The sequence below is a fragment of the Taudactylus pleione genome, unplaced genomic scaffold (genome assembly GCF_031769625.1).
Source record: "Taudactylus pleione unplaced genomic scaffold, aTauple2 ptg000212l, whole genome shotgun sequence".
In the NCBI taxonomy this organism is placed as follows: domain Eukaryota; kingdom Metazoa; phylum Chordata; class Amphibia; order Anura; family Myobatrachidae; genus Taudactylus; species Taudactylus pleione.
Genome location: NW_028284614.1, coordinates 7,401,954 through 7,426,384, shown reverse-complemented (window position 1 = coordinate 7,426,384; position 24,431 = coordinate 7,401,954). Strand labels below are relative to the sequence as shown.

The 24,431-nt window shown below is 45.3% G+C and overlaps 1 protein-coding gene across 2 annotated transcripts in view; it reads left to right on the top strand.

Moving 5' to 3' along the window:
* Window positions 1-24,431, top strand: part of FBLN1 (fibulin 1) — a 117,223-nt gene that overhangs the window by 38,380 nt on the left and 54,412 nt on the right. For both annotated transcript variants that reach the window (XM_088478292.1, XM_088478293.1), the window contains exons 2-3: window positions 6,477-6,585; window positions 17,295-17,424. In XM_088478292.1, coding sequence (XP_088334418.1) covers window positions 6,477-6,585; window positions 17,295-17,424 — 239 coding nt within the window. The remainder of the gene's footprint in view (window positions 1-6,476; window positions 6,586-17,294; window positions 17,425-24,431) is intronic.

Genomic DNA, 24,431 nt, shown 5'->3' with positions numbered 1-24,431 from the left:
GAACAGTAGTATATGTGCCTGAGTTACACCAGGAGAGAACAGTAGTATATTTGTGCCTGGGTTACACCAGGAGAGAACAGTAGTATATGTGTCTGGGTTACACCAGGAGAGAACAGTAGTATATGTGCCTGGGTTACACCAGGAGAGAACAGTAGTATATGTGCTTGGGTTACACCAGGAGAGAACATCAGTATGTGTGCCTGGGTTACACCAGGAGAGAACAGTAGTATATGTGTCTGGGTTACACCAGGAGAGAACAGTAGTATATGTGCCTGGGTTACACCAGGAGAGAACAGTAGTATATGTGCCTGGGTTACTCCAGGATAGAACAGTAGTATATATGCGCCTGGGTTACACCAGGAGAGAACAGTAGTATAAGTGCCTGGGTTACACCAGGAGAGAACAGTAGTATATGTGCCTGGGTTACACCAGGAGAGAACAGTAGTATATGTGCCTGAGTTACATCAGGAGAGAACAGTAGTATATTTGTGCCTGGGTTACACCAGGAGAGAACAATAGTATATGTGTCTGGGTTACACCAAGAGAGAACAGTAGTATATGTGCCTGGGTTACATCAGGAGAGAACAGTAGTATATGTGCCTGGGTTACACCTGGAGAGAACAGTAGCATATGTGCCTGGGTTACACCAGGAGAGAACAGTAGTATATGCGCCTGGGTTACTCCAGGAGAGAACAGTAGTATATGCGCCTGGGTTACACCAGGAGAGAACAGTAGTATATGTGCCTGAGTTACACCAGGAGAGAACAGTAGTATATTTGTGCCTGGGTTACACCAGGAGAGAACAATAGTATATGTGTCTGGGTTACACCAAGAGAGAACAGTAGTATATGTGCCTGGGTTACATCAGGAGAGAACAGTAGTATATGTGCTTGGGTTACACCAGGAGAGAACATCAGTATGTGTGCCTGGGTTACACCAGGAGAGAACAGTAGTATATGTTTCTGGGTTACACCAGGAGAGAACAGTAGTATATGTGCCTGGGTTACACCAGGAGAGAACAGTAGTATATGTGCCTGGGTTACACCAGGAGAGAACAGTAGTATATGTGCCTGGGTTATACCAGGAGAGAGCAGTAGTATATGTGCCTGGGTTACACCAGGAGAGAACAGTAGTATATGGGCCTGGGTTACACCAGGAGAGAACAGTAGTATATGTGCCTGGGTTACACCAGGAGAGAACAGTAGTATATGTGCCTGAGTTACACCAGGAGAGAACAGTAGTATATTTGTGCCTGGGTTACACCAGGAGAGAACAATAGTATATGTGTCTGGGTTACACCAAGAGAGAACAGTAGTATATGTGCCTGGGTTACATCAGGAGAGAACAGTAGTATATGTGCTTGGGTTACACCAGGAGAGAACATCAGTATGTGTGCCTGGGTTACACCAGGAGAGAACAGTAGTATATGTTTCTGGGTTACACCAGGAGAGAACAGTAGTATATGTGCCTGAGTTACACCAGGAGAGAACAGTAGTATATTTGTGCCTGGGTTACACCAGGAGAGAACAGTAGTATATGTGTCTGGGTTACACCAGGAGAGAACAGTAGTATATGTGCCTGGGTTACACCAGGAGAGAACAGTAGTATATGTGCTTGGGTTACACCAGGAGAGAACATCAGTATGTGTGCCTGGGTTACACCAGGAGAGTACAGTAGTATATGTGTCTGGGTTACACCAGGAGAGAACAGTAGTATATGTGCCTGGGTTACACCAGGAGAGAACAGTAGTATATGTGCCTGGGTTACTCCAGGATAGAACAGTAGTATATATGCGCCTGGGTTACACCAGGAGAGAACAGTAGTATATGTGCCTGGGTTACACCAGGAGAGAACAGTAGTATATATGCCTGGGTTACACCAGGAGAGAACAGTAGTATACAGTATGTGCATGGGTTACACCAGGAGAGAACAGTAGTAAATGTGCCTGGGTTACACCAGGAGAGAACAGCAGTATGTGTGCCTGGGTTACACCAGGAGAGAACAGTAGTATATGTACCTGGGTTACACCAGTAGAGAGAACAGTAGTATATGTGCCTGGGTTACACCAGGAGAGAACAGTAGTATATGCACCTGGGTTACACCAGGAGAGAACAGTAGTATATGTGCCTGGGTTACACAAGGAGAGAACAGTAGTATATGCGCCTGGGTTACACCAGGAGAGAACAGTAGTGTATGTGCCTGGGTTACACCAGGAGAGAACAATAGTATATGTGTCTGGGTTACACCAAGAGAGAACAGTAGTATATGTGCCTGGGTTACACCAGGAGAGAACAGTAGTATATGTGCCTGGGTTACACCTGGAGAGAACAGTAGTATATGCGCCTGGGTTACACCAGCAGAGAACAGTAGTATATGCGCCTGGGTTACTCCAGGAGAGAACAGTAGTATATGTGTCTGGGTTACACCAGGAGAGAACAGTAGTATATGTGCCTGGGTTACACCAGGAGAGAACAGTAGTATATGTGCTTGGGATACACCAGGAGAGAACATCAGTATGTGTGTCTGGGTTACACCAGGAGAGAACAGTAGTATATGTGCCTGGGTTACACCAGGAGAGAACAGTAGTATATGTGCCTGGGTTACTCCAGGAGAGAACAGTAGTATATATGCGCCTGGGTTACACCAGGAGAGAACAGTAGTATATGTGCCTGAGTTACACCAGGAGAGAACAGTAGTATATTTGTGCCTGGGTTACATCAGGAGAGAACAATAGTATATGTGTCTGGGTTACACCAAGAGAGAACAGTAGTATATGTGCCTGGGTTACACCAGGAGAGAACAGTAGTATATGTGCCTGGGTTACACCTGGAGAGAACAGTAGTATATGCACCTGGGTTACACCAGGAGAGAACAGTAGTATATGCGCCTGGGTTACTCCAGGAGAGAACAGTAGTATATGTGTCTGGGTTACACCGGGAGAGAACAGTAGTGTATGTGCCTGGGTTACACCAGGAGAGAACAGTAGTATATGTGCTTGGGTTACACCAGGAGAGAACATCAGTATGTGTGCCTGGGTTACATCAGGAGAGAACAGTAGTATATGTGTCTGGGTTACACCAGGAGAGAACAGTAGTATATGTGCCTGGGTTACACCAGGAGAGAACAGTAGTATATGTGCCTGGGTTACTCCAGGAGAGAACAGTAGTATATATGCGCTTGGGTTTCACCAGGAGAGAACAGTAGTATATGTGCCTGGGTTACACCAGGAGAAAACAGTAATATATATGCCTGGGTTACACCAGGAGAGAACAGTAGTATACAGTATGTGCCTGGGTTACACCAGGAGAGAACAGTAGTAAATGTGCCTGGGTTACACCAGGAGAGAACAGCAGTATAAGTGCCTGAGTTACACCAGGAGAGAACAGTAGTATATGTACCTGGGTTACACCAGGAGAGAGAACAGTAGTATATGTGCCTGGGTTACACCAGGAGAGAACAGTAGTATATGCGCCTGGGTTACACCAGGAGAGAACAGTAGTATATGTGCCTGGGTTACACAAGGAGAGAACAGTAGTATATGCGCCTGGGTTACACCAGGAGAGAACAGTAGTATATGTGCCTGGGTTACACCAGGAGAGAATAATAGTATATGTGCCTGGGTTACACCAGGAGAGAACAGTAGTATATGTGCCTGGGTTACACCAGGAGAGAGAACAGCAGTATATGTGCCTGGGTTACACCAGGAGAGAACAATAGTATATGTGCCTGGGTTACACCAGGAGAGAACATTAGTATATGTGCCTGGGTTACACCAGGAGAGAACAGTAGTATATGTACCTGGGTTACACCAGGAGGGAGAACAATAGTATATGTGCCTGGGTTACGCCAGGAGAGAACAGTAGTATATGTGCCTGGGTTACAATAGGAGAGAGCAGTAGTATATGGGCCTGGGTTACACCAGGAGAGAACAGTAGTATATGTGCCTGGGTTACACCAAGAGAGAACAGTAGTATATGCACCTGGGTTACACCAGGAGAGAACAGTAATATATGCGCCTGGGTTACACCAGGAGAGAACAGTAGTATATGTGCCTTGATTACACCAGGAGAGAACAGTAGTATATGTGCCTGGATTACTCCTGGAGGGAACAGATGTATACAGTATGTGTCTGGGTTACTCCTGGGCGGAGATGTTTTAAACCTTTTAGAGAGATAAATTGGAGAAGTTGCCCATAGTAACCAATCAGCTCCTAGCTATAATTTATCTAGCACGGTCTATAAAATGACACATACAAATTTCATCTTTCATTGGTACAATTACACGAGACTGCTAAGAGCTAACATCTGATTGGTTGCTATGGGTTACATGACACCACCGATTGAACCATGTTATTAAGTAAACCCATATAAATTGTCTTAAGTAGTTAATTTTAATTGTCTGTTTGCTCACAGTTCTTTCACTTCCCAGAAATTGTCCTTGTTATGAACTGGTAAATGTAGAATTGTGAAACATTTGCTGCTCATTAGATAAATTGCCACTGTCAGAACCATCTGAGTCATTCATTCAGGATTTGGAGTACGGAGTAAAGAAAAAATCAAAACAATTACAATTACTAAGGGGTCTATTCATCATCACTTATTAATCACTTAAAATCTTAGTGTTTTCAAATAAAATAGGTTGCTTCATAAACTATTGTAAAGCATTTATTATGGAGGTTCTTTGACTGCAATTCCATTATATGGTGTTCATTGATTCCCATAACGGTCCCTTTTTTTTCTGCATAGTCCTGATTTCCTACTGAGGAAATGGGTCCAGCTATGTGGACAGCCATATTGGTCATTTTAGAACAATATAACCCCAGTTGCCTAAGTGCCCAAAACAACCAATAATCCTGATCAACTTCCGATTGGTATTAATCTGATATCAAAGAGAAAGAGATTAGATAGCGCTCTAGTATGGTAATAAAAACTTGAACATATATGGTTGTATGAAATATCACTTATTTATTCAATCAGACCTTATGTAAATGCAAAACAACCTCATTAAAAATTAAACTGTTGTAGCTACAAACATATATTAAACAATTCCCACCATACAAAATAGTCAAAGTGATCACCATAATACATCATATACCTGTTAAACAGGTCTAAAATATACATAATTCGTGCACGACTAGAAGTTTTCGTGTGTCACAAGACAGAATTCATTTCAAATCTATCCAAGGGGTAAGGAAATCTTTCATGTGGCTATACGTTATGTACTGTGCTCATTTGCCGCTATGGCAAATTAGTTTTCTCAAAGGGAACAATCCGCAGGACGGAAGAAACGCATTAGAGGGACTTTTCAATAACCCACCGTTTACACCAGCGCTATTAGATTGCGAAAGTATCCATTTGAATGTGTTGTGCGCTATCTAGTGGATTGTATCTAATTATGGACATGACTGTGGATTTATTTTTTTAAGGGAGTTTCAGTTATCAATCTGAGCGTTTGAAGTATATGGGGCATATGTATCAAAGCTTGATGTGAGATAAAATTGTGAGATATATATCACCAACCAATCAGCTTCTAACTTACATTTTGCAGGCTGTGTTTAAAAAATGATAGTTTGGAGCTGATTGGTTGGTGATATATATTTCACAATTTTATCTCACATCAAGCTTTGATACATACAATTTGCAGATAACAAAAGTGTGTTATACTTAAACCTCTTCGGAGTACCAGCATTGAATATTTAAGCAGAGAGGAGATTTTCTTACCTGTCATCTGCAATATCTGTTGTATTGAATTAATAACAGTCATAGTAACTGCATGTGCCTAATGACTGTGATCGGTCTCCGGTTAGACTGAGGAGATTACTGTCCGGATTTATACAACGGTTGCAGCTATTACCTATAAGCGGAGGATCCCCTCACTTACAACGGAAGGAGCACCTCTCTGCTCTAACAATAATTTTCCTTTCATTCAGCGCTACTGATTGACATCGGAGACACACAGCTCTTGGCCCGCTGCTGTGCTGGGAGACTTACCAATGGTACTGCTGGGAGACCCTTACCACAAACCAGTGGCTTTTTGATATATGTGCCATAGCGGCAAATGAGCACAGTACATAACGTATAGCCACATGAAAGATGTCTTTACCCCTTGGATACATTTGAAATTAATTCTGTCTTGTGACACATTAAGGGGCATATGTATCAAGGCTTGATGTGAGATAAAATTGTGAACTATATATCACCAACCAATCAGCTCCAAACTATCATTTCTTAAACACAGCCTGCAAAATGTAAGTTAGAAGCTGATTGGTTGGTGATATATATCTCACAATTTTATCTCACATCAAGCTTTGATACATATACCCCTGAATCTTCTAGTCGTGCATGAGTTATGTATATTTTAAACCTGTTTAAATGCTGTATTGTGGTGACAATGATTGCGGAACTGTAACCGTGGCAGGCGATAACATAGCTGTCTGCTGTTCCTAAACTAACTGGAACCCTGTGTTATCTCCTCAGCCGCTGCTCAGGTAACAGATGACACATGCTGCACCAGTGGGTATGAGTGGGCATCGCAAAAGAAGGATTGTACCAGCCTGCCCATTATCTCAGAATCCAAACAGTGCAAGTGAGTACCCTGGCATTACTGTAATTATGCTGCAGACTGTTAAAGTTGAAATTGTATAATTATTGTTTTGGTTAAAGCATAAAATTGAGCATAAGCAAAATGAGTACAACAAAAAAAGGCGCCTACTAGTGCAACAATAGAATAGAGCCCATATGTACTACAAACTAACTTTATATAGCCACATGTCACTCAAAAGCAGTCAACTAAAAGTCTAATTTACCCAAATAAGCCTCCTAGTTTAATAATAGCTGCGGCATAAAGCAGAGAATAAGAGCTGGGGCATAAAGCGGAGAATAAGGTCTGGGGCACAAAGTGGAGAATAAGAGCTGGACATAAAGTGGAGAATAAGAGCTGGACATAAAGCAGAGAATAAAAGCTGGGCATAAAGCAGAGAATTAGAGCTGGACATAAAGCAGAGAATAAGGGCTGGGCATACAGCAGAGAATAAGGGCTGGGGCATAAAGCGGAGAATAAGAGCTGGGGCATACAGCAGAGAATAAGGGCTGGGCATAAAGCGGAGAATAAGATCTGGGGCATAAAGTGGAGAATAAGGGCTGGGGCATAAAGTGGAGAATAAGAGCTGGGGCATAAAGCGGAGAATAAGAGCTGGACATACAGCAGAGAATAAGAGCTGGGGCATAAAGCGGAGAATAAGATCTGGGGCATAAAGTGGAGAATAAGGGCTGGGGCATAAAGTGGAGAATAAGAGCTGGGGCATAAAGCGGAGAATAAGAGCTGGACATAAAGCAGAGAATAAAAGCTAGGCATATAGCAGAGAATTATAGCTGGACATAAAGCAGAGAATAAGAGCTGGGGCACAAAGCGGAGAATAAGGTCTGGGGCATAAAGCGGAGAATAAGAGCTGGGGCACAAAGCGGAGAATAAGGTCTGGGGCATAAAGCGAAGAATAAGAGCTGGGGCATAAAGCGGAGAATAAGGGCTGGGGCATAAAGCGGAGAATAAGGGCTGGGGCATCTGGGCATAAAGCGGAGAATAAGGGCTGGGGCATAAAGCAGAGAAAAGATCTGGGGCATAAAGCGGAGAATAAGATCTGGGGCATAAAGCAGAGAATAAGATCTGGGGCATAAAGCGGAGAATAAGTTCTGGGCATAAAGCGGAGAATAAGATCTGGGGCATAAAGCGGAGAATAAGAGCTGGGGCATAAAGCAGAGAATAAGGGCTGGGGCATAAAGCGGAGAATAAGATCTGGTGCATAAAGCGGAGAATAAGAGCTGGGGCATAAAGCGGAGAATAAGTTCTGGGCATAAAGCGGAGAATAAGATCTGGGGCATAAAGCGGAGAATAAGATCTGGTGCATAAAGCGGAGAATAAGAGCTGGGGCATAAAGCGGAGAATAAGTTCTGGGCATAAAGCAGAGAATAAGATCTGGGGCAGAAAGCGGAGAATAAGATCTGGGGCATAAAGCGGAGAATAAGATCTGGTGCATAAAGCGGAGAATAAGAGCTGGGGCATAAAGCGGAGAATAAGAGCTGGGGCATAAAGCGGAGAATTAGAGCTGGGGCATAAAACGGAGAATAAAAGCTGGGGCATAAAGCGTAGAATAAGATCTGGGGCATAAAGCGGAGAATAAGAGCTGGGGCATAAAGCAGAGAATAAGGGCTGGGGCATAAAGCGGAGAATAAGAGCTGGGCATAAAGCGGAGAATAAGAGCTGGGCATACAGCAGAGAATAAGAGCTGGGGCATAAAGCAGAGAATATGGTCTGGGGCATAAAGTGGAGAATTAGAGCTGGGGCATATTTTGGTCTTCGGGCTCTATCTGGTACATTTCCGTACCGCCTGGTGTGATTTACAAGGTGGACAGCAAGAGTTGATGACTTTTGACAAAAGTCTGCGATCTAGTTTCATAGTTCAATAAATAGTTAAAATATTTTGAACAACCTATTACAAAAGATCATTGACCTGACCCGTACGCCTCTGCGCAGTTGCCAGAATAAGTTGCAGCTCATACTGGAATGCTGAGAATCATGCACGCACAGTGTTTTGGCGTTTATCATAAACACGCGGTATACACGGCCGCTCCTGTGAGTAGCAGAGTAGATTAGGCTCTGTGGGCAGTAGTCCCATTGCCTGCAGAGTGGATTGTACATGTCGTGTTAGTAATGTGATGTAGCAAGAGGACATTCTGCCAAAAAACACTCATCTGAACAAGCTCTTACTGCTAACTAGGGCCCTCATTCAGAGCCACTCGCTAGCGGCAGTACGCTCGTTCCGAGCGATGTTCGCACATCTGCGCATGCGTACGGATCGTTATACGCATGCGCGAACCAGTCAGTGCGGCCGAAATTCATGTGCTCGCAAAATAGCGAATGCCTGCTATTTTGAGTGACAGAATGAGGCGTATGTGGGTGGTAACAGGGGAAGGTGCTTGAAAATGGGGAGTGGAGATCCGAACGCAGGCGTGCTTAAAGGTCAAAACGGGCGTTTTATGGGTGTGCATAATTAATACAGCAGCGTCATTGACCACGTCACTGGGTTATTTTCTAGCCAGAACTGCTCGCAAAATTGTGGTAGCAAAAACCAACCACAAGAATAGCGAGCAGTTCATACGCTGGTCGATGTACTCGATTAATCTAATAAATAGCGGACATGACGTATGGTGCGTGCGGCCAGGGGGCGTTTTTAACAAATAAACGAGCGTATGTTTTGCTCGCTCATTCAAACTTAGAGGTGGGAACAGACTGCAATTTGCGAACTGATCATTTGAATAGCCACCCCTTGTTTTTGAACGAGCGAGCGCAAATAGCGAACGGCTCTGAATCAGGCCCTAGGTCGGGGATTGGAGCAAGGAAGTGACAGGGGAATGTGAGTTACAAGTTATAGGCTGCAGCTGTTCAGAAACTTAAATGTCAAAATAAATTACAATTTTCAGCCAGTGCGGAGCACTTGTATTGTTAGAGACAATCAGAAAACAATTTCCTATAGAATAGTGCAAACTAAAGAAGAAAAACATGTGAAAGAGAAAATGTAAATCGATACAAAGTCCCGAGAGGTATGCAAAACAAATAACATTCTATACAGACCTGATTACAAGCTTTACCAGTGGTATTATAGATATAGAGAGATACTATAACATGGGACTCATGTACAGTCATATATCCTGGGCCATGGCTGATTTAAAGGATACCCAAACATCCATCCCACACAAGACACACATCCCATCTATTGCAAAAATGTAAATACATCCAAAAAACTATAGCATGCAAAGCAGATCTCCCTCTGATGTGTAGGGTTGCAATGCATAGGTCTCCACAATGGTTATTGTTTATGCATAGTACCTTGATATTACCAGTGTAGCCGGGATGTAGTTATAATCCCGATATGCCGGAATGCCACTACCCAGCTACAAGACCGACGCCGGAATACCAACAGGAGGTGACATTCCGACGCCAGAATCCCGACAGCCAGGATGCCGACTGTGAGTATTGCGGGGCTGGTTAGGACTTAGCCGCAGGGGAGGGGAGGGATAGGTTTAGGCATCATGGGGGGGCTTTAGTGTTAGGCTAGGGGAGGGGGAGGTTAGGGTTAGGTACCCCCAGGGGGTGGGTTAGGGTTAGGCACCACTGGGGGGTGGTTAGGTTTAGGCAGTAAAGGGGCAGGGTTAGGTTTAGGCAGTAACAGGGAGGGTTAGGATAGGCTGGGGGGAAGGTTAGTGTCAGGATGTACAAACAAAGGGTTAGGGGGAGAAGGGGGGAGGGTAAGTATACTTACCTGACCCTTTTCGGGATCCCGAGCATCGGGATGCCGCTGTCGGTATTTTGACAGTAGGCATGCCGACTGCCAGGATTTCATACGCATTCCGTGTAGCCTATATCACCCACTCTGATGGCAATCTTGCAATGTGGAGCATCCTCTGATGGCCAGGATACAATGTGGAGCATCCTCTGATGGCCAGGATACAATGTGGAGCATCCTCTGATGGCCAGGATACAATGTGGAGCATCCTGTGATGGCCAGAATACAATGTGGAGCATCATCTGATGGCCAGGATACAATGTGGAGCATCCTCTGATGGCCAGGATACAATGTGGAGCATCCTCTGATGGCCAGGATACAATGTGGAGCATCCTCTGATGGCCAGGATACAATGTGGAGCATCCTGTGATGGCCAGAATACAATGTGGAGCATCATCTGATGGCCAGGATACAATGTGGAGCATCCTCTGATGGCCAGGATACAATGTGGAGCATCCTCTGATGGCCAGGATACAATGTGGAGCATCCTCTGATGGCCAGGATACAATGTGGAGCATCCTCTGATGGCCAGGATACAATGTGGAGCATCCTCTGATGGCCAGGATACAATGTGGAGCATCCTCTGATGGCCAGGATACAATGGGGAGCATCCTCTGATGGCCAGGATACAATGGGGAGCATCCTCTGATGGCCAGCATACAAGGTGGGGTATCCTCTGATGGCCAGGATACAATGTGGAGCAGCCTCTGATGGCCAGGATACAATGTAGAGCATCTTCTGATGACCAGGATACAATGTGGAGCATCATCTGATGACCAGGATACAATGTGGAGCATCTTCTGATGGCCAGGATACAATGTGGAGCATCCTCTGATAACTAGGATACAATGTGGAGCATCCTCTGATGGCCAGCATACAAGGTGGGGTATCCTCTGATGGCCAGCATACAATGTGGAGCATCCTCTGATGGCCAGGATACAATGTGGAGCATCCTCTGCTGGCCAGGATACAATGTGGAGCATCCTCTGATGGCCAGGACTCAATGTGGAGCATCCTCTGATGGCCAGGATACAATGTGGAGCATCCTCTGATGGCCAGCATACAATGTGGGGCATCCTCTGTTGGCCAGCATACAATGTGGGGTATCCTCTGATGGCCAGCATACAATGTGGGACATCCTCTGATGGCCAGCATACAATGTGGAGCATCTTCTGATGGCCAGCATACAATGTGGAGCATCTTCTGATGGCCAGCATACAATGTGGAACAATCTATGGTGACCAGAACCCTCAGCTGGCCAGCATACAATGTGGGACATCCTCTGATGGCCATCATACAATGTGGAGCACTCTCAGCTGGCCAGCATACAATGTGGAGCACCCTCATCTGGCCAGTGTACAATGTGGAGCACACTATAGTAACCAGCATACAATGTGGAGCATCCTATGGTGGCCAGCATACAATGTGGAGCATCCTATGGAGGCCAGCATACAATGTGGTATCCCCAGATGGCCAGCATATGATGTGGAGAACCCTATGGTGGCCAGCATACAATGTAGAGCACCCTATGGTGGCCAGCATACAATGTAGAGCACCCTATGGTGGCCAGCATACAATGTAGAGCACCCTATGGTGGCCAGCATACAATGTAGAGCACCCTCTAATATCTAACATACAATTTTAATAACCGTCTGATGACCAGCATACTATACAAAGCCCAATCTTATGACCAGCATACTACACAGAGCCCCACCTTATAACCATATAACCAGCATACTATACAGAGCCCCACCTTATGATCAGGCAGCATACTATACAGAGCCCAACCTTATGACCAGGCAGCATACTATACTGTAATTGTATCTAACATACAATTTTAATAACCATCTGATGACCAGCATATTTTATACAGAGCCCAACCTTATGACCAGCATACTATACAGAGCCCCACCTTATGACCAGCATACTATACAGAGCCCCACCTTATGACTAGGCAGCATACTATACATAGCTCCACCTGATGGCAAATGTACAATGCAGGGCAGATCTTGGATGCCTATACGAACGTACATAGATTAGATTTGCCTATGAATTGCACAGAACCCACTACAGTATGTACCTCTGTCCCTCACCCAAGACACCAGACCAACACATACTGTATGTACATTACCTAACGACCCAGTGACCACCCCACACGACGATGTTGCCAAATCATGGGGGTCCTGGATATGTAGCGTCTATTTTCTGTGGATTTTATATGGATGACTACAGAAATGACAAGTAGTTTAAAAACAATAAAATCAATCAAACTAAATTTCATCTGTATAACACATGCTCCAAATCTGTCATCAGGGCTATAAGAATAACACTGTAACATGTGTAACGTGAGATTTCAGAACAGTCATCACCTCACATGAAGTATGTGCTCCAACTGCACTAAGGGGCTGATTGCAGGTTCATTGTGCTGTGTACGGTATTTCCTGCCACTGGTAGGAGCTCACGATGACCTGGGCATAGATTTATCTTACCTATAAAGGTCAGGTGTTTTTTTAGTCGCAAATACATCTAAGGAAAGGTTAAAATTTAATTTTTCACCATTTTTATTTCTAAATCCACGTATTTTAATCTTACGGGATCATTTAATGCGCAATTGGTATGTAATGCCAGCTGTCGGGATGCTTACCCTCCCCCCTTCCCCCCTAACCCTCCCTTTTTGTAGACTAACCCTTACCCTCCCCGCCCGCACCCTAACCCTCCCCGTTAGTGCCTAAACCTAAGCCTTCCCCTTCGTGCCTAAATCTAACCCCCCCCAGTGGTGCCTTACCCTAACCCTCCCCCCTAGGAGTGCCTACCTAACCCTAACCGCCCCTCCCCCCCCAAAAAAAAACTGACACTATCCCCGCTACGCTCCCTAAACCAAACCTTTCCCCCACCCCGCATGGCTAATGCAAAGGGCGCCCTGGACTTACCTCGTTCGGGCTGGCGTCCTTTGGCGTTCCGGTGTCGGGATTAATATGCGTCTGCATTTCGACGTCTATCTTAAGTCCCTTGTTGGGATTCCCCTGTCGGTATTGAGACTGGCGCCATCGCGGCCATCGGTCTCATAACCACATCCCATTTAATGCATATTAACAACATACAGTCTGAGGTATTTGTCTGGCGGTAAAGGTACCTCCCGGGCCTGCACCTGCACATATTGTGAAAGACATATACTGTACTCATTACAAAATGCTTGTCTCTTCAATGTCCCACTTCATTTACTATTGTGGTAACCTGTGCCGTATTTTAATTCAAAACTAATAATAATACTTTTATTGTAAGAGCGCCACTAATCACCGAAGGCCAGATTCAGCGGTGGACGCAGATGGCATTTCAACACAGCGGCTGCGCTGAAATATACAGAAGCAAGGACGCAGCCTTTGGCTTCTACACGCCCAGAAAATGGGTCCGACGCGCCCCCGTTTTCTGGAACGCTCCCCGTGCTTCAACTTTTGGGTCACTGCAACCGACATCGCAGGATAAGATCTGTACATGCGCAGTGCGGCTCCTGCGCAGATCAAAAATCATCGGAAATATGCGTGACCATCGTAACAGTGTCCACCTGTATATCAGGCCCCAAGTAATTACCGCACAGATAACCGCAATGGTAATCTGAGGGGGACTTTTTCTAGGAGAACATTCCATCAACATGGTATATATAGAATAAAACTAAATTATCTCACTTTTCCAATTGGCCGAATTTAATTTAATACTTTATTTTTCCTTTTATTGTTTTTAATTACAGTATAATGCTTGTGCTACATATATTATTATATATACTGAAAAAGGATGCTCTGTCTAGCTGCTGACAAAATAATGCTACGGTTGCAGGAAGTGGGTTAGACTGAGGACTTATCAGCGCATATATATATGTATATATATATATATTTATTACATTTTTTTTTTTTTTTATTGGTCCATAATTGACTTATACTTTATCATTGTACTTGCTAATATTGGGAAAGCTGCAACTTTTCATTCCTGAGAGTGGTAATGACATCATGTAATATTGTTCAAACCGTTTAATAAACCAGTTTTGGGCTGAAGAAGAGTGTTGGTTGATCTATCATTATACTGTATATATAATATATACTATATATACAGTATATTATACTGTATGTATGCAAATCCCGCGATCGCACTGTCTGGTGTAAGGACGCCCCTCTATGCCTTAGAGAACGACGGCAGAGCGAATGCACGCCGGTATAAAGCTGCCCACCTTTCCCTCTTAGCGCACGTCATCTCCAGGAAATGTGTGATTAATCGGCTACATCGAGAGCCATAGGAGCTGCACGCAGCGCTTGAGGTAGACCCTACCCCACCGCAAGCACTGAGATCACTGCAGGCTGAAATACAACCAAGTGACGTGTACAATGACGCTTCCATGCTAATTATGCACATCCATAAAACGCTGTTTAGATTCCCAGACACGCCTGCGTTCGCAGCACCACTCCCCCGTTCACAAGCACCTTCCCGTTACCACCCACAAACGGCGCTGTCACTCAAAGTAGCGTCCAGTCTGTGTACTACGAGCGCACAATTCCCGAGCACAATGAGTGACTCGCGCATCCGCATATTGACGCATACTCATCCGCAAATGTGCGATTATCGGCCATAGCATTCATTCGCGGCTTATCGTCCGAGTCTGAATCAGGCCCTGAGTTCTAAGTGAAATTAATTGAGATGGTTATAGGTCCAGCACCGAGGATACTCCTTTTTCTACAATATACTTTCTGGAACTTACTGGGCAGTTCTGTTCTCCTGGGCTGGAGTACAGGCCACCATTTATACTTATACTATTACTGTAGCCATTTGGTGGTGGCCACTACAACCCTTTAGCTAACTGTGTGAAAACCCTTGTTGTCAGTATGCTTGGTATCACAGCGGCGCTGCGAAAACATGCAATTGCTGCAGCCGCCTGGAGTTGTATCGAGACACCCTCCAGCGGCTTTGTGAATCCAAGTGGCTGCGTAAACCTATGGTCGCGCGGAAAAACCACAGGGCCTGGGACGCTGGGGCCATTTTTACTGCGTACAGGATCACAGTCGCCGCACGCCCCCAAAAAGGATTGCGAGACGCCTGTATTTCAATTATGTCCCAAGAGGCCTGAAATCAGCTCCAGCTCCACCTGAGAATGCGGAGATGTTAATTACACCAAAGAAAATCTCCCAGCTGCTGGAATGGAGAACTTTTCATGTAGGCTCACAGGCATTTCCATCTCTGTAATTTATTGCCTGATCCTCATAAATCCCTGAGACGTCTGATTAAAAATTTCTCACAAATCTTAAAGTATAGAAAGAGAGATGCTGAGTTATAACAAAACTTCACCGCTCTGTCAACTGGAGATTCCTGCCTTAGCTCCTGGAGCTCTGGCACTTCATAAAATAGAGTCTTTCTTAGCCTTTAGCTAAACAATAACTTTTTATTGTGCACACGCGGAGGAAGCAGAGACGCCTTAGCCCAGTGAGTTAGGAAATCGTCTTTTCTTTTGTAGTGCACCCCTGGGAGGCGATGTCAGAGACTTGAAAGGGGCCAGCAGGAAAATCATGGGTCTTGTTATTCAGTAGCAGCAGAGAGCAGGCATCTGATGGCCAGACACAGCCAGGCTGCTCTCATAAATGCCCTTCACTGAGTCACATGTTCCTGAACTATATACTACAGAGAAACCATTCCCCATTTACAAATTAGGTAGCATGGTGTTGGGGGTATCCGCTCATAACTTTTCTAACCAAGATGTCTCAGTATCATGGAGGCTGTACCAGCACTCCACCGGTACCAGCACTCCACCGCTACCAACATTCCACCTGTACCAACACTCCACTTGTGCCAACACTCAACCAGTACCAACACTCCATCTGTACCAACACTCAACTTGTACCAACACTCCACCGGTACCAGCACTCCACCGGTACCAGCACTCCACCTGTACCAACACTCCACCGGTACCAGCACTCCACCTGTACCTACACTCCACTGGTACCTACACTCCACCTGTACCAACACTCCACCTGTACCTACACTCCACCGGTACCTACACTCCACCTATCCCAACACTCCACCGGTACCAGCACTCCACCGGTACCAACATTCCACCTGTACCAGCACTCCACCGGTATCAACACTCCACCGGTACCAACACTCCACCGGTACCAACACTCCATCTGTACCAACACTCCACCTGTACCAACACTGCACCGGTACCAACACTCCACCGGTACCAACACTCCACCGGTACCAACACTCCACCGGTACCTACACTCCACCTATCCCAACACTCCACCGGTACCAGACCTCCACCGGTACCAACATTCCACGTGTACCAGCACTCCACTGACACTCAATACTCCAACTACACTCTCAATGCTTCAACACCCAAACCTCCAACACCTACAGTCTACTAAACCGAAAATGCAAGTTTGCATCTATACGTGAGCTACTAATAACATTTACAAAGTTTTCTTTAAAAGTTCCAGAAGAATAGATGAGGATTGTAGGGGGAGGTATTGTCTGACACACAGCAGACTTCCTACTAGCAGACCCTTGAAGGACACAACAGACAGTGACTTTTAGCCTTCTGTTGGGCAAAAAAAAATGAGGGGGGGTTTGATAACAGAGAAACATAGCTTGCACTTACTGCAATGTCTCAGGATTTTTTAGCAGCTCTTTTATATAGAGCAGCTTGTATGTAGGTTTAGAGGGGATCTGGCCCAATTGCCAAATTACAGCATCTGTAGCCATGCGAGTGGATGGCTCTGTCCAGTTTGGGGTTGTGCGCTAATTTGGCCTACAGGAGGTAGCACTAGACCTGGTTGGGAGATGACCACACAGTCTTGTAGATGCAGTCATCAAATATGTCCAGCCTGAGATTGCATAATCCCCCTACATTCAGCTCATTCAACGAAGCTGCCCATCCAATATCTGACTTAATATGAATTTGTTGTTCTTGTGCACTTAGAATAACCCAGGAGCAATGCTGCATAAACCAGCTGGAGGAACTGCACTGTACCACCGGCATCAATATTGCCAATGAGAAAGATGCCTGTGACCAGGAGAATAAATCCAGCTGTGAAGCCAGGTTTGTGAAGGTGAGTTGAGTTGTACTAGGATTAATAATCTTATAATTTGCAAAGGATTGCATGGTGACTCAGTGGTCAGCATTGTAGCCTCACAGCTCTGGGATCATGGGTTTCATTGCATTCAAGGCATTATATGTGTGGAGGGTTGGGTACAGGATGCCAGTGTTTGGAATCCCAACAGGTTAGTATACCGACACTTGTCGGTCAGTATCCTAACCCTTCCCCTCTCCCTGGTGCCCAAACTTAACCTCCTCCTCCCTGCACCCTACACCTAACCCTCCATCCTTAGTGCCTAACACTCCCCCTAGTGTCGGAATTCCTGTGTCTGCATTCTAAGCACTGGCATCTCGACTGTCGGCATTTTGACCGGATGCCATGTGTGGATTTTGTATGTTCTCCTCCTGCTTATTCAAAAATATACCATTAGGTTACCTTGCTTCTGACAAAATGCACTCTTATGCCGGGTACACACTAGATTATATGTAGTCCGATCCGGATGGATCGGACAACATATAGGGCACATTGTCTAGTGTGTACCTGCTATGTTGCTGACGACCACGCGTCGTCGGTAATATCTCCCGCCAGACCTGCATGCAGGTCGACGGGCGTCATCGTTAGAGAGGACCTAATAATAAGTATAATAATACACATTTGTTAAATGTGATGAAAGCTAATAAAACAGTAATAATAAAAAAACACTCTAACAAACTGCTACGTGGTGGAGAGTCTCAGCCAAATGCCTTACTGATGCTTTACTGTGCCAGCCAGCCATACGGAATTGGTATGAAATACCGCCGGCTCGATTCCCGTCAGCGGCAACCCGACAGGAGCAGAGTTCGAAGCAGCGGAAGCCCGACAGTGCTGGAAACCCGATCGTGGATAGGTAAGTATTTACTAACCCTAACTCCCCCCCCAAGTGCCTAACCCTAATCCCCCCTCTAAGTGCCTAACCCTAACCCCTTCCCCGCTGCCGAAACCTAAGTCCCCCGGGGTGTGCCTAACCCTAAGTCCCCCCCGGGTGTGCCTAACCCTAACCCTCCCTCCCCCTAACCTAACCCTCCCGGGGGGGTGCCTAACCCTAAGTCCCCCCCGGGAGCCCTAAACATAACCCTCCCCCCTGCGGCTGTCCGCTCGCGGTGCCCGGCATCCCTACGATCGGGATGCCGGGCGCCGGTCTCCTGGCGTCGGGGAAATGCGGGCGTCTACATGTAGACGCCCGGCATTTCACCCTTGCCTTGAAATGACAGTCGGGAAGCCGGCTGCCGGTATTTAGGCAGTCGGCTTCCCGATTGCCTCCCAGCCATACACCCACATATTACTACCTCAACCCATGCCCCAGCCGTGCATCCATCCACAAATGATGATAACCACAAAAGAGGGAATGTAATAGGGTGAGAATTGGTAAACGCATTGGTTTTTGAAACTTTTTTCATTGAAAGTTTTCTGGTCGCCGCAGTTCGTTGTCCTAATCTTTTCAATATTAGGAATATAAGTAGCTGGATATACAGTAATAGGAGTTGAGTTAAAAAACCCCTGCTGTTTCCTTTCCTGTAATAGGCCTGTGCTTTTCAGCATTTCAGAAGCAAATGAATGTGCTCCACCCTCCCTGACCAGTGTCGCCGAGACACATGGCGGGCCCGGGTGCTAGAGGAGGTGTGGCCAAGCAAGGGCACATGACTATACCCACTCAATAAAATTTCCCCTAAATACTATGTTTCGCAGTGGCGTGAGCTTAGAAGAGGGGTGTTCCACTTCCTCCATGGCTTCTCTGACCCCTCCAGGCCCCCTAGATGAGCACGAGCCCAAGTAATAAGTTCACTACACTCCCCTCGCTCTGCGCCCCTGCCGGACCCAGCTAGAGGTGAGCCATCCTGGTGTTCCTGGTCTGTGGGTGCCAGGGTAATTATAATTAAAATTGTGCCATCTTGCAAATTAATATTTTTATTCCTGTGATTGGTATAGCCCTGTATATATTCTAATAAGCTGGTTACAGATTGGTCTAGTCCTGTGAGTGGTCTAATGCTCTGATTGGCTAGCCGTGTGAATGGTCTAATGCTCTGATTGGCTACAGGATGGTGTGGCACTACAAACTTTCTATCATACTGTTTGGCTAAAGTTTAATTTTAGTACTGCTTAATTAATTTGCTTACACACATTGTGGAGGAACCCCCTTTCCCCCGGGCAAAAAAGAATAATGATATCTCCACTTAATATATACACCCCTGTATAGATTTGCTGTAGAATAGCTGCCGGCTATCAAATCATTTCATCTGTGCAGTGGGAAATATCTTATCTCATTATTTTTTAATAAAGGTTCTACATATGTCTTCTGTAATGTACTAAGCCTATGGCTATCACATATACATGTAGAGATTTTGACTAAATTAAATACATGTTCTTCATGCAATAAATCAGTAACCTGTAGTATACGATGGGTGAGTGCTGCAGGTTAGTAGTCAGCCTATTTCCTGATCTGTGGTGTTATTGCGGGATGCAGGTTCAGTGTCATAAGGCTATAGGTAGGAGAATTACTGTATGGTCATCTTAATGTTTTGTTAACATGTTATAAAATTAGTCTCAATTCTAAAATTGTGGTGATATTATCTTAGCTGTGTTAGTGTATAGCGTATGGTGTTAGTGTATAGTGTATGGTGTTAGTGTATAGTGTATGGTGTTAAGGTGCATACACACTAGACGATATGCTCCCTGAGCGATATCGTGTAGTGTGTCCGCGGCAGGGTGTGCTCAATGTCGTTCATGACATTGAGCACAGCTGCTGAAAGATATCATTAACGATATCGTTCAGCGCCGGGCTCTCTCCCCAATTCCATGACATGCAGCAACCTGACGACATCGTCAGATTGTGCTGCATGTCAGCCCGATGAACGATGATGACGAACGACTCACGGGAACGCGCATCGTCGTTATCGTTCATCTTTATGGGCTTAAAAATGGACAATAAAGTGGACGACTGAACGATAACGATATCGTTATCGTTCAGTCGTCCACTTTATCGCCCAGTGTGTACGCACCTTAAGTGTATAGCGTATGTTGTTAGTGTATAGCGTATGGTATTAGTGTATGGTGTTAGTGTATAGCGTATGGTGTTAGTGTATAGTGTTACTGTATAGCGTATAGTATTAGTCTATGGTGTTAGTGTATAGCATATAGTATTAGTGTTTGGTTTTAGTGTATAGCGTATGTTGTTAGTGTATAGCGTATGGTATTAGTGTTTGGTTTTAGTGTATAGCGTATGTTGTTAGTGTATAGCGTATGGTGTTAGTGCATAGTGTATAGCGTATGGTGTTAGTGTATAGCATATGGTGTTAGTGTATGGTGTTGGTGTATAGCGTATGGTGTTAGTGTATAGCGTATGGTGTTAGTGCATAATGTATAGTGTATGGTATTAGTGTATGGTATTAGTGTATAGTGTATGGTATTAGTGTATAGCGTATGGTGTTAGTGTATAGCGTATGGTGTTAGTGTATGGTGTTGGTGTATAGCGTATGGCATTAGTGTATAGTGTATGGTGTTAGTGCATAGTGTATGGTTTTATTGTAAAATGCCGGAAAAAATGTCAGTGTCAGCCATTTTTTCAGACGATTTGTGCAGCGCTGCTTCCGCCGACGCTGGACTCCGGAGAGCTAAGTATTAAACATATGGGTGCAAGATGCGTGGTGTGACCCCCCTGGACCCAGGGGCCCATGTGCTCCGCACACCCTGCACCCATTATAGATGCGCACCTGCAAAAAAAGAAGTGTCAGCAGGTTCAGCACAAGATAGGCAATATAACCTGCACGGAGTGTCCGTCTTAAATACCCACAGCTTGCAGGGGATTGGCTGTAGCCAGGAAGTAGGCGAAGAGTAGAGTTAGCACAATGCTGGCGAATACTAAACAGAAGGATGAACCTTCAGCAATCGCTGCGGGTCAGCTGGCAGGAACGCTGGCACGTAGTCCACAAGGTCTCAGGTTCAATCCCCCATGTAGCACATCAGAAGTGCTGCGAAGCTTTGCAGAAGGCTTTATACAAGCTGCTGCTAATGGCAGAAACACATTGGATGTACACCACAAATCACTTTGTTGTTGCATCGGTGCGCCTATGTAGTCCGCCCATCACGGAGCAAGACGACTTCCTAGTCTTTGGCGGCACCACAAGAAGTAGACCTAGGTTGAATGTAAGGTAAAAAAAACCTGGAGAGGTGCAGTGTGCAAATATATAACCGTCACGTCCAACCTTCTGAAACTTTCCAGTCGTTCAAGTTTGACCTTATTTATAGTTTAAATTACTGATGAGAATGAGGGGACATCGGCACTGTCTTGAAATTGTGTCTAGAGATTAACTTTGCACTGAAATGCAACTGGAACGTGCAAACGTCGGGGTAGATGTACTAAGCCTTGGCGAGCGATACAGTGGACGGAGATAAAGTACCAACCAGTCAGCTCCTGTCACATTACAGGCTGTGTTTAAAAAATGACAGGAGCTGATTTCAAAATGCCTTTCAAAATCATGTACAATCAACTGAATTTATCACAGGTGGACTCCAATTAAGCTGTAGGAACATCTCAAGGATGATCAGTGGAAGCAGGATGCACCTGAGCTCAATTTTGAACTTCATGGCAAAGGCTGTGAATACTTATGTACATGTGATTTTCTTATTTTTTTTTTAATTACATTTGCAAAAATCTCAAAAAAACTTTTTACACGTTGTCATTATGGGTACTGTGTGTAGAATTTTGAGGACAAAAATTAATTTATTCCATTTTGTAATAAGGCTGTTTCATAACAAAATATGGAAAAAGTGAAGCGCTGTGAATACTTTCCGGATGCACTGTATATCCTACTAAACGACAAGAGAGGATCCCATCACCTGTGGTTCCTCTCCATACATAACATAGAACGCCTTCACTTCTATCCCGGCCACCAACTTCTCCCATGGTCCAGAGCAAACATCGCATACATAGCCGTCTTTCTTGTTTCATGCTTTAGATATGAAGTGAAAAAGTGGGACACAGTAACCAAGCCATACGGTTACTATAGTGAGCCAGGGGACAAAGTTTGGTCGCAAACTTACCACTAAACAACATTAGCTAGATTATTAGTGCCCCCTAGTGGAATTATAAAGTAACACACTAGTATAGATTTTGCTGAAGGACACTTCCCAGGAATTTCATATTTCCAAGGTTACAAATACCCGACACCTGGGCCTGATCCAGAGTTAGGAGTAAATAAAACAGGAATAAATGAGCAAAATGTTGCAATATACACTGTAGTAACATCATGTTGCACCACCGGGGCAGATTTACCATATGAAGAGAGATGTATAGTTGGGATGGGGCATGTCCTAGCTTACGTCTTCTACATTTCTGTGTAAAACGCTGCCCGGTATTTGGGGGCTACATGCAAAGGCAGTCAGTATTTACTCCGAATACAAAAACATACTTGCATTTGTAATTGGGGAGGCAATCGGGAAGCCGACTGCCTAAATACCGGCTTCCCGACTGTCTTATCCCGGCAAGGGTGAAATGCCGGGCGTCTAGATGTAGACGCCCGCATTTCCCCGACGCCGGGAGACTGGCGCCCGGCATCATGATCGTAGTGATGCTTGGCGCCGTGAGCGGACAGCCACGGGGGGGGAGGGTTAGGTTTAGGGCTCCCGGGGGGGACTTAGGGTTAGGCACCCCCCCGGGAGGGGCTAGGGGGAGGGAGGGTTAGGCACCCCCGGGGGGGACTTAGGGTTAGGCACCCCCGGGGGGGACTTAGGGTTAGGCACCCCCGGGGGGGACTTAGGGTTAGGCACCCCCGGGGGGGACTTAGGGTTAGGCACCCCCGGGGGGGACTTAGGGTTAGGCACCCCCCCGGGGGACTTAGGTTTAGGCAGCGGGGAAGGGGGTGGTTGGGGTTAGGCACTTAGAGGGGGGATTAGGGTTAGGCACTTGGGGGGGAAGTTAGGGTTAGGCACCCCTAAGGAGGGTTAGGGGGGTTAGGTTAGGTTAGTGGATACTTACCTATCCACGATCGGGATATCCAGCGCTGTCGGGCTTCCGCTGCGTCGCACTCTGCTCCTGTCGGCCTGCCGCTGACGGGAATCGAACCGCCGGCCATGCGGCTGACGGTATTTCATACCAATTCCTGTAATTGCAACCCTTGTACTGCAGCATGGTTTGTCCTGGAACAAATTGCTCTGTTTTTTCTTTTTTTTTAAATCACTCCCAAGTCTGAACTAGGCCCCCAATGTTCTATAAGATGAAAATAACATTGCTTTCAAGGAAAGCTAGGTACTGTGGGGGAGATAGGTACTAAGCCATGGAGAGAGATAAAGTACCAGCCAATCAGCTCCTAACTGTCACTTTACAGGCTGTCAGATGTACTAAGCACTGAAAAGTGATAAACTGGAGAGTGATAAACGACCAGCTAATCAGGTCCTAACTGTCATTTTTTAAACACAGCCTGTAACATGACAGTTGGGAGCTGATTGGCTGGTGGTTTATCACTCTCCAGGTTATCACTTTTCAGAGCTTAGTACATCTCCCTCCTAGTTTGAAAAATGACAATTAGGAGCTGATTGGTTGGTACTTCATCTTCATCCACTTTATATCTGTCCAAGGCTTAGTACATCTGGCCCTGTGTGTTTATTTTTACTGAGCAGTAACAAGGACATTCTGCCATTTTCATAATAATTTTTACCTTTTGGGTGGCGCTGTCCTGTTAAGTATATCTGTAAGATGTCATCTGAACCAGTGACAATACTGTACGCTGCAACAAGACACAATGGGATGGTACCAAACTCACTGTAAAAATGTATTCATAATAATAATAATTATTGCGTGGATATAAAATAATAATCTATTTACAAACAGGGTATTTCGTCCATATAAAAATATGTTTTGCCTCTAAATAAAAGTGAGGAAATATACAGAAATATGGCACAATGACATCTGAAGGCAAATAATTCACAACCACTGTTAGATAGTAACTGTATCATTACTCCATCACCTAAAGATTACAGTTGTAGAT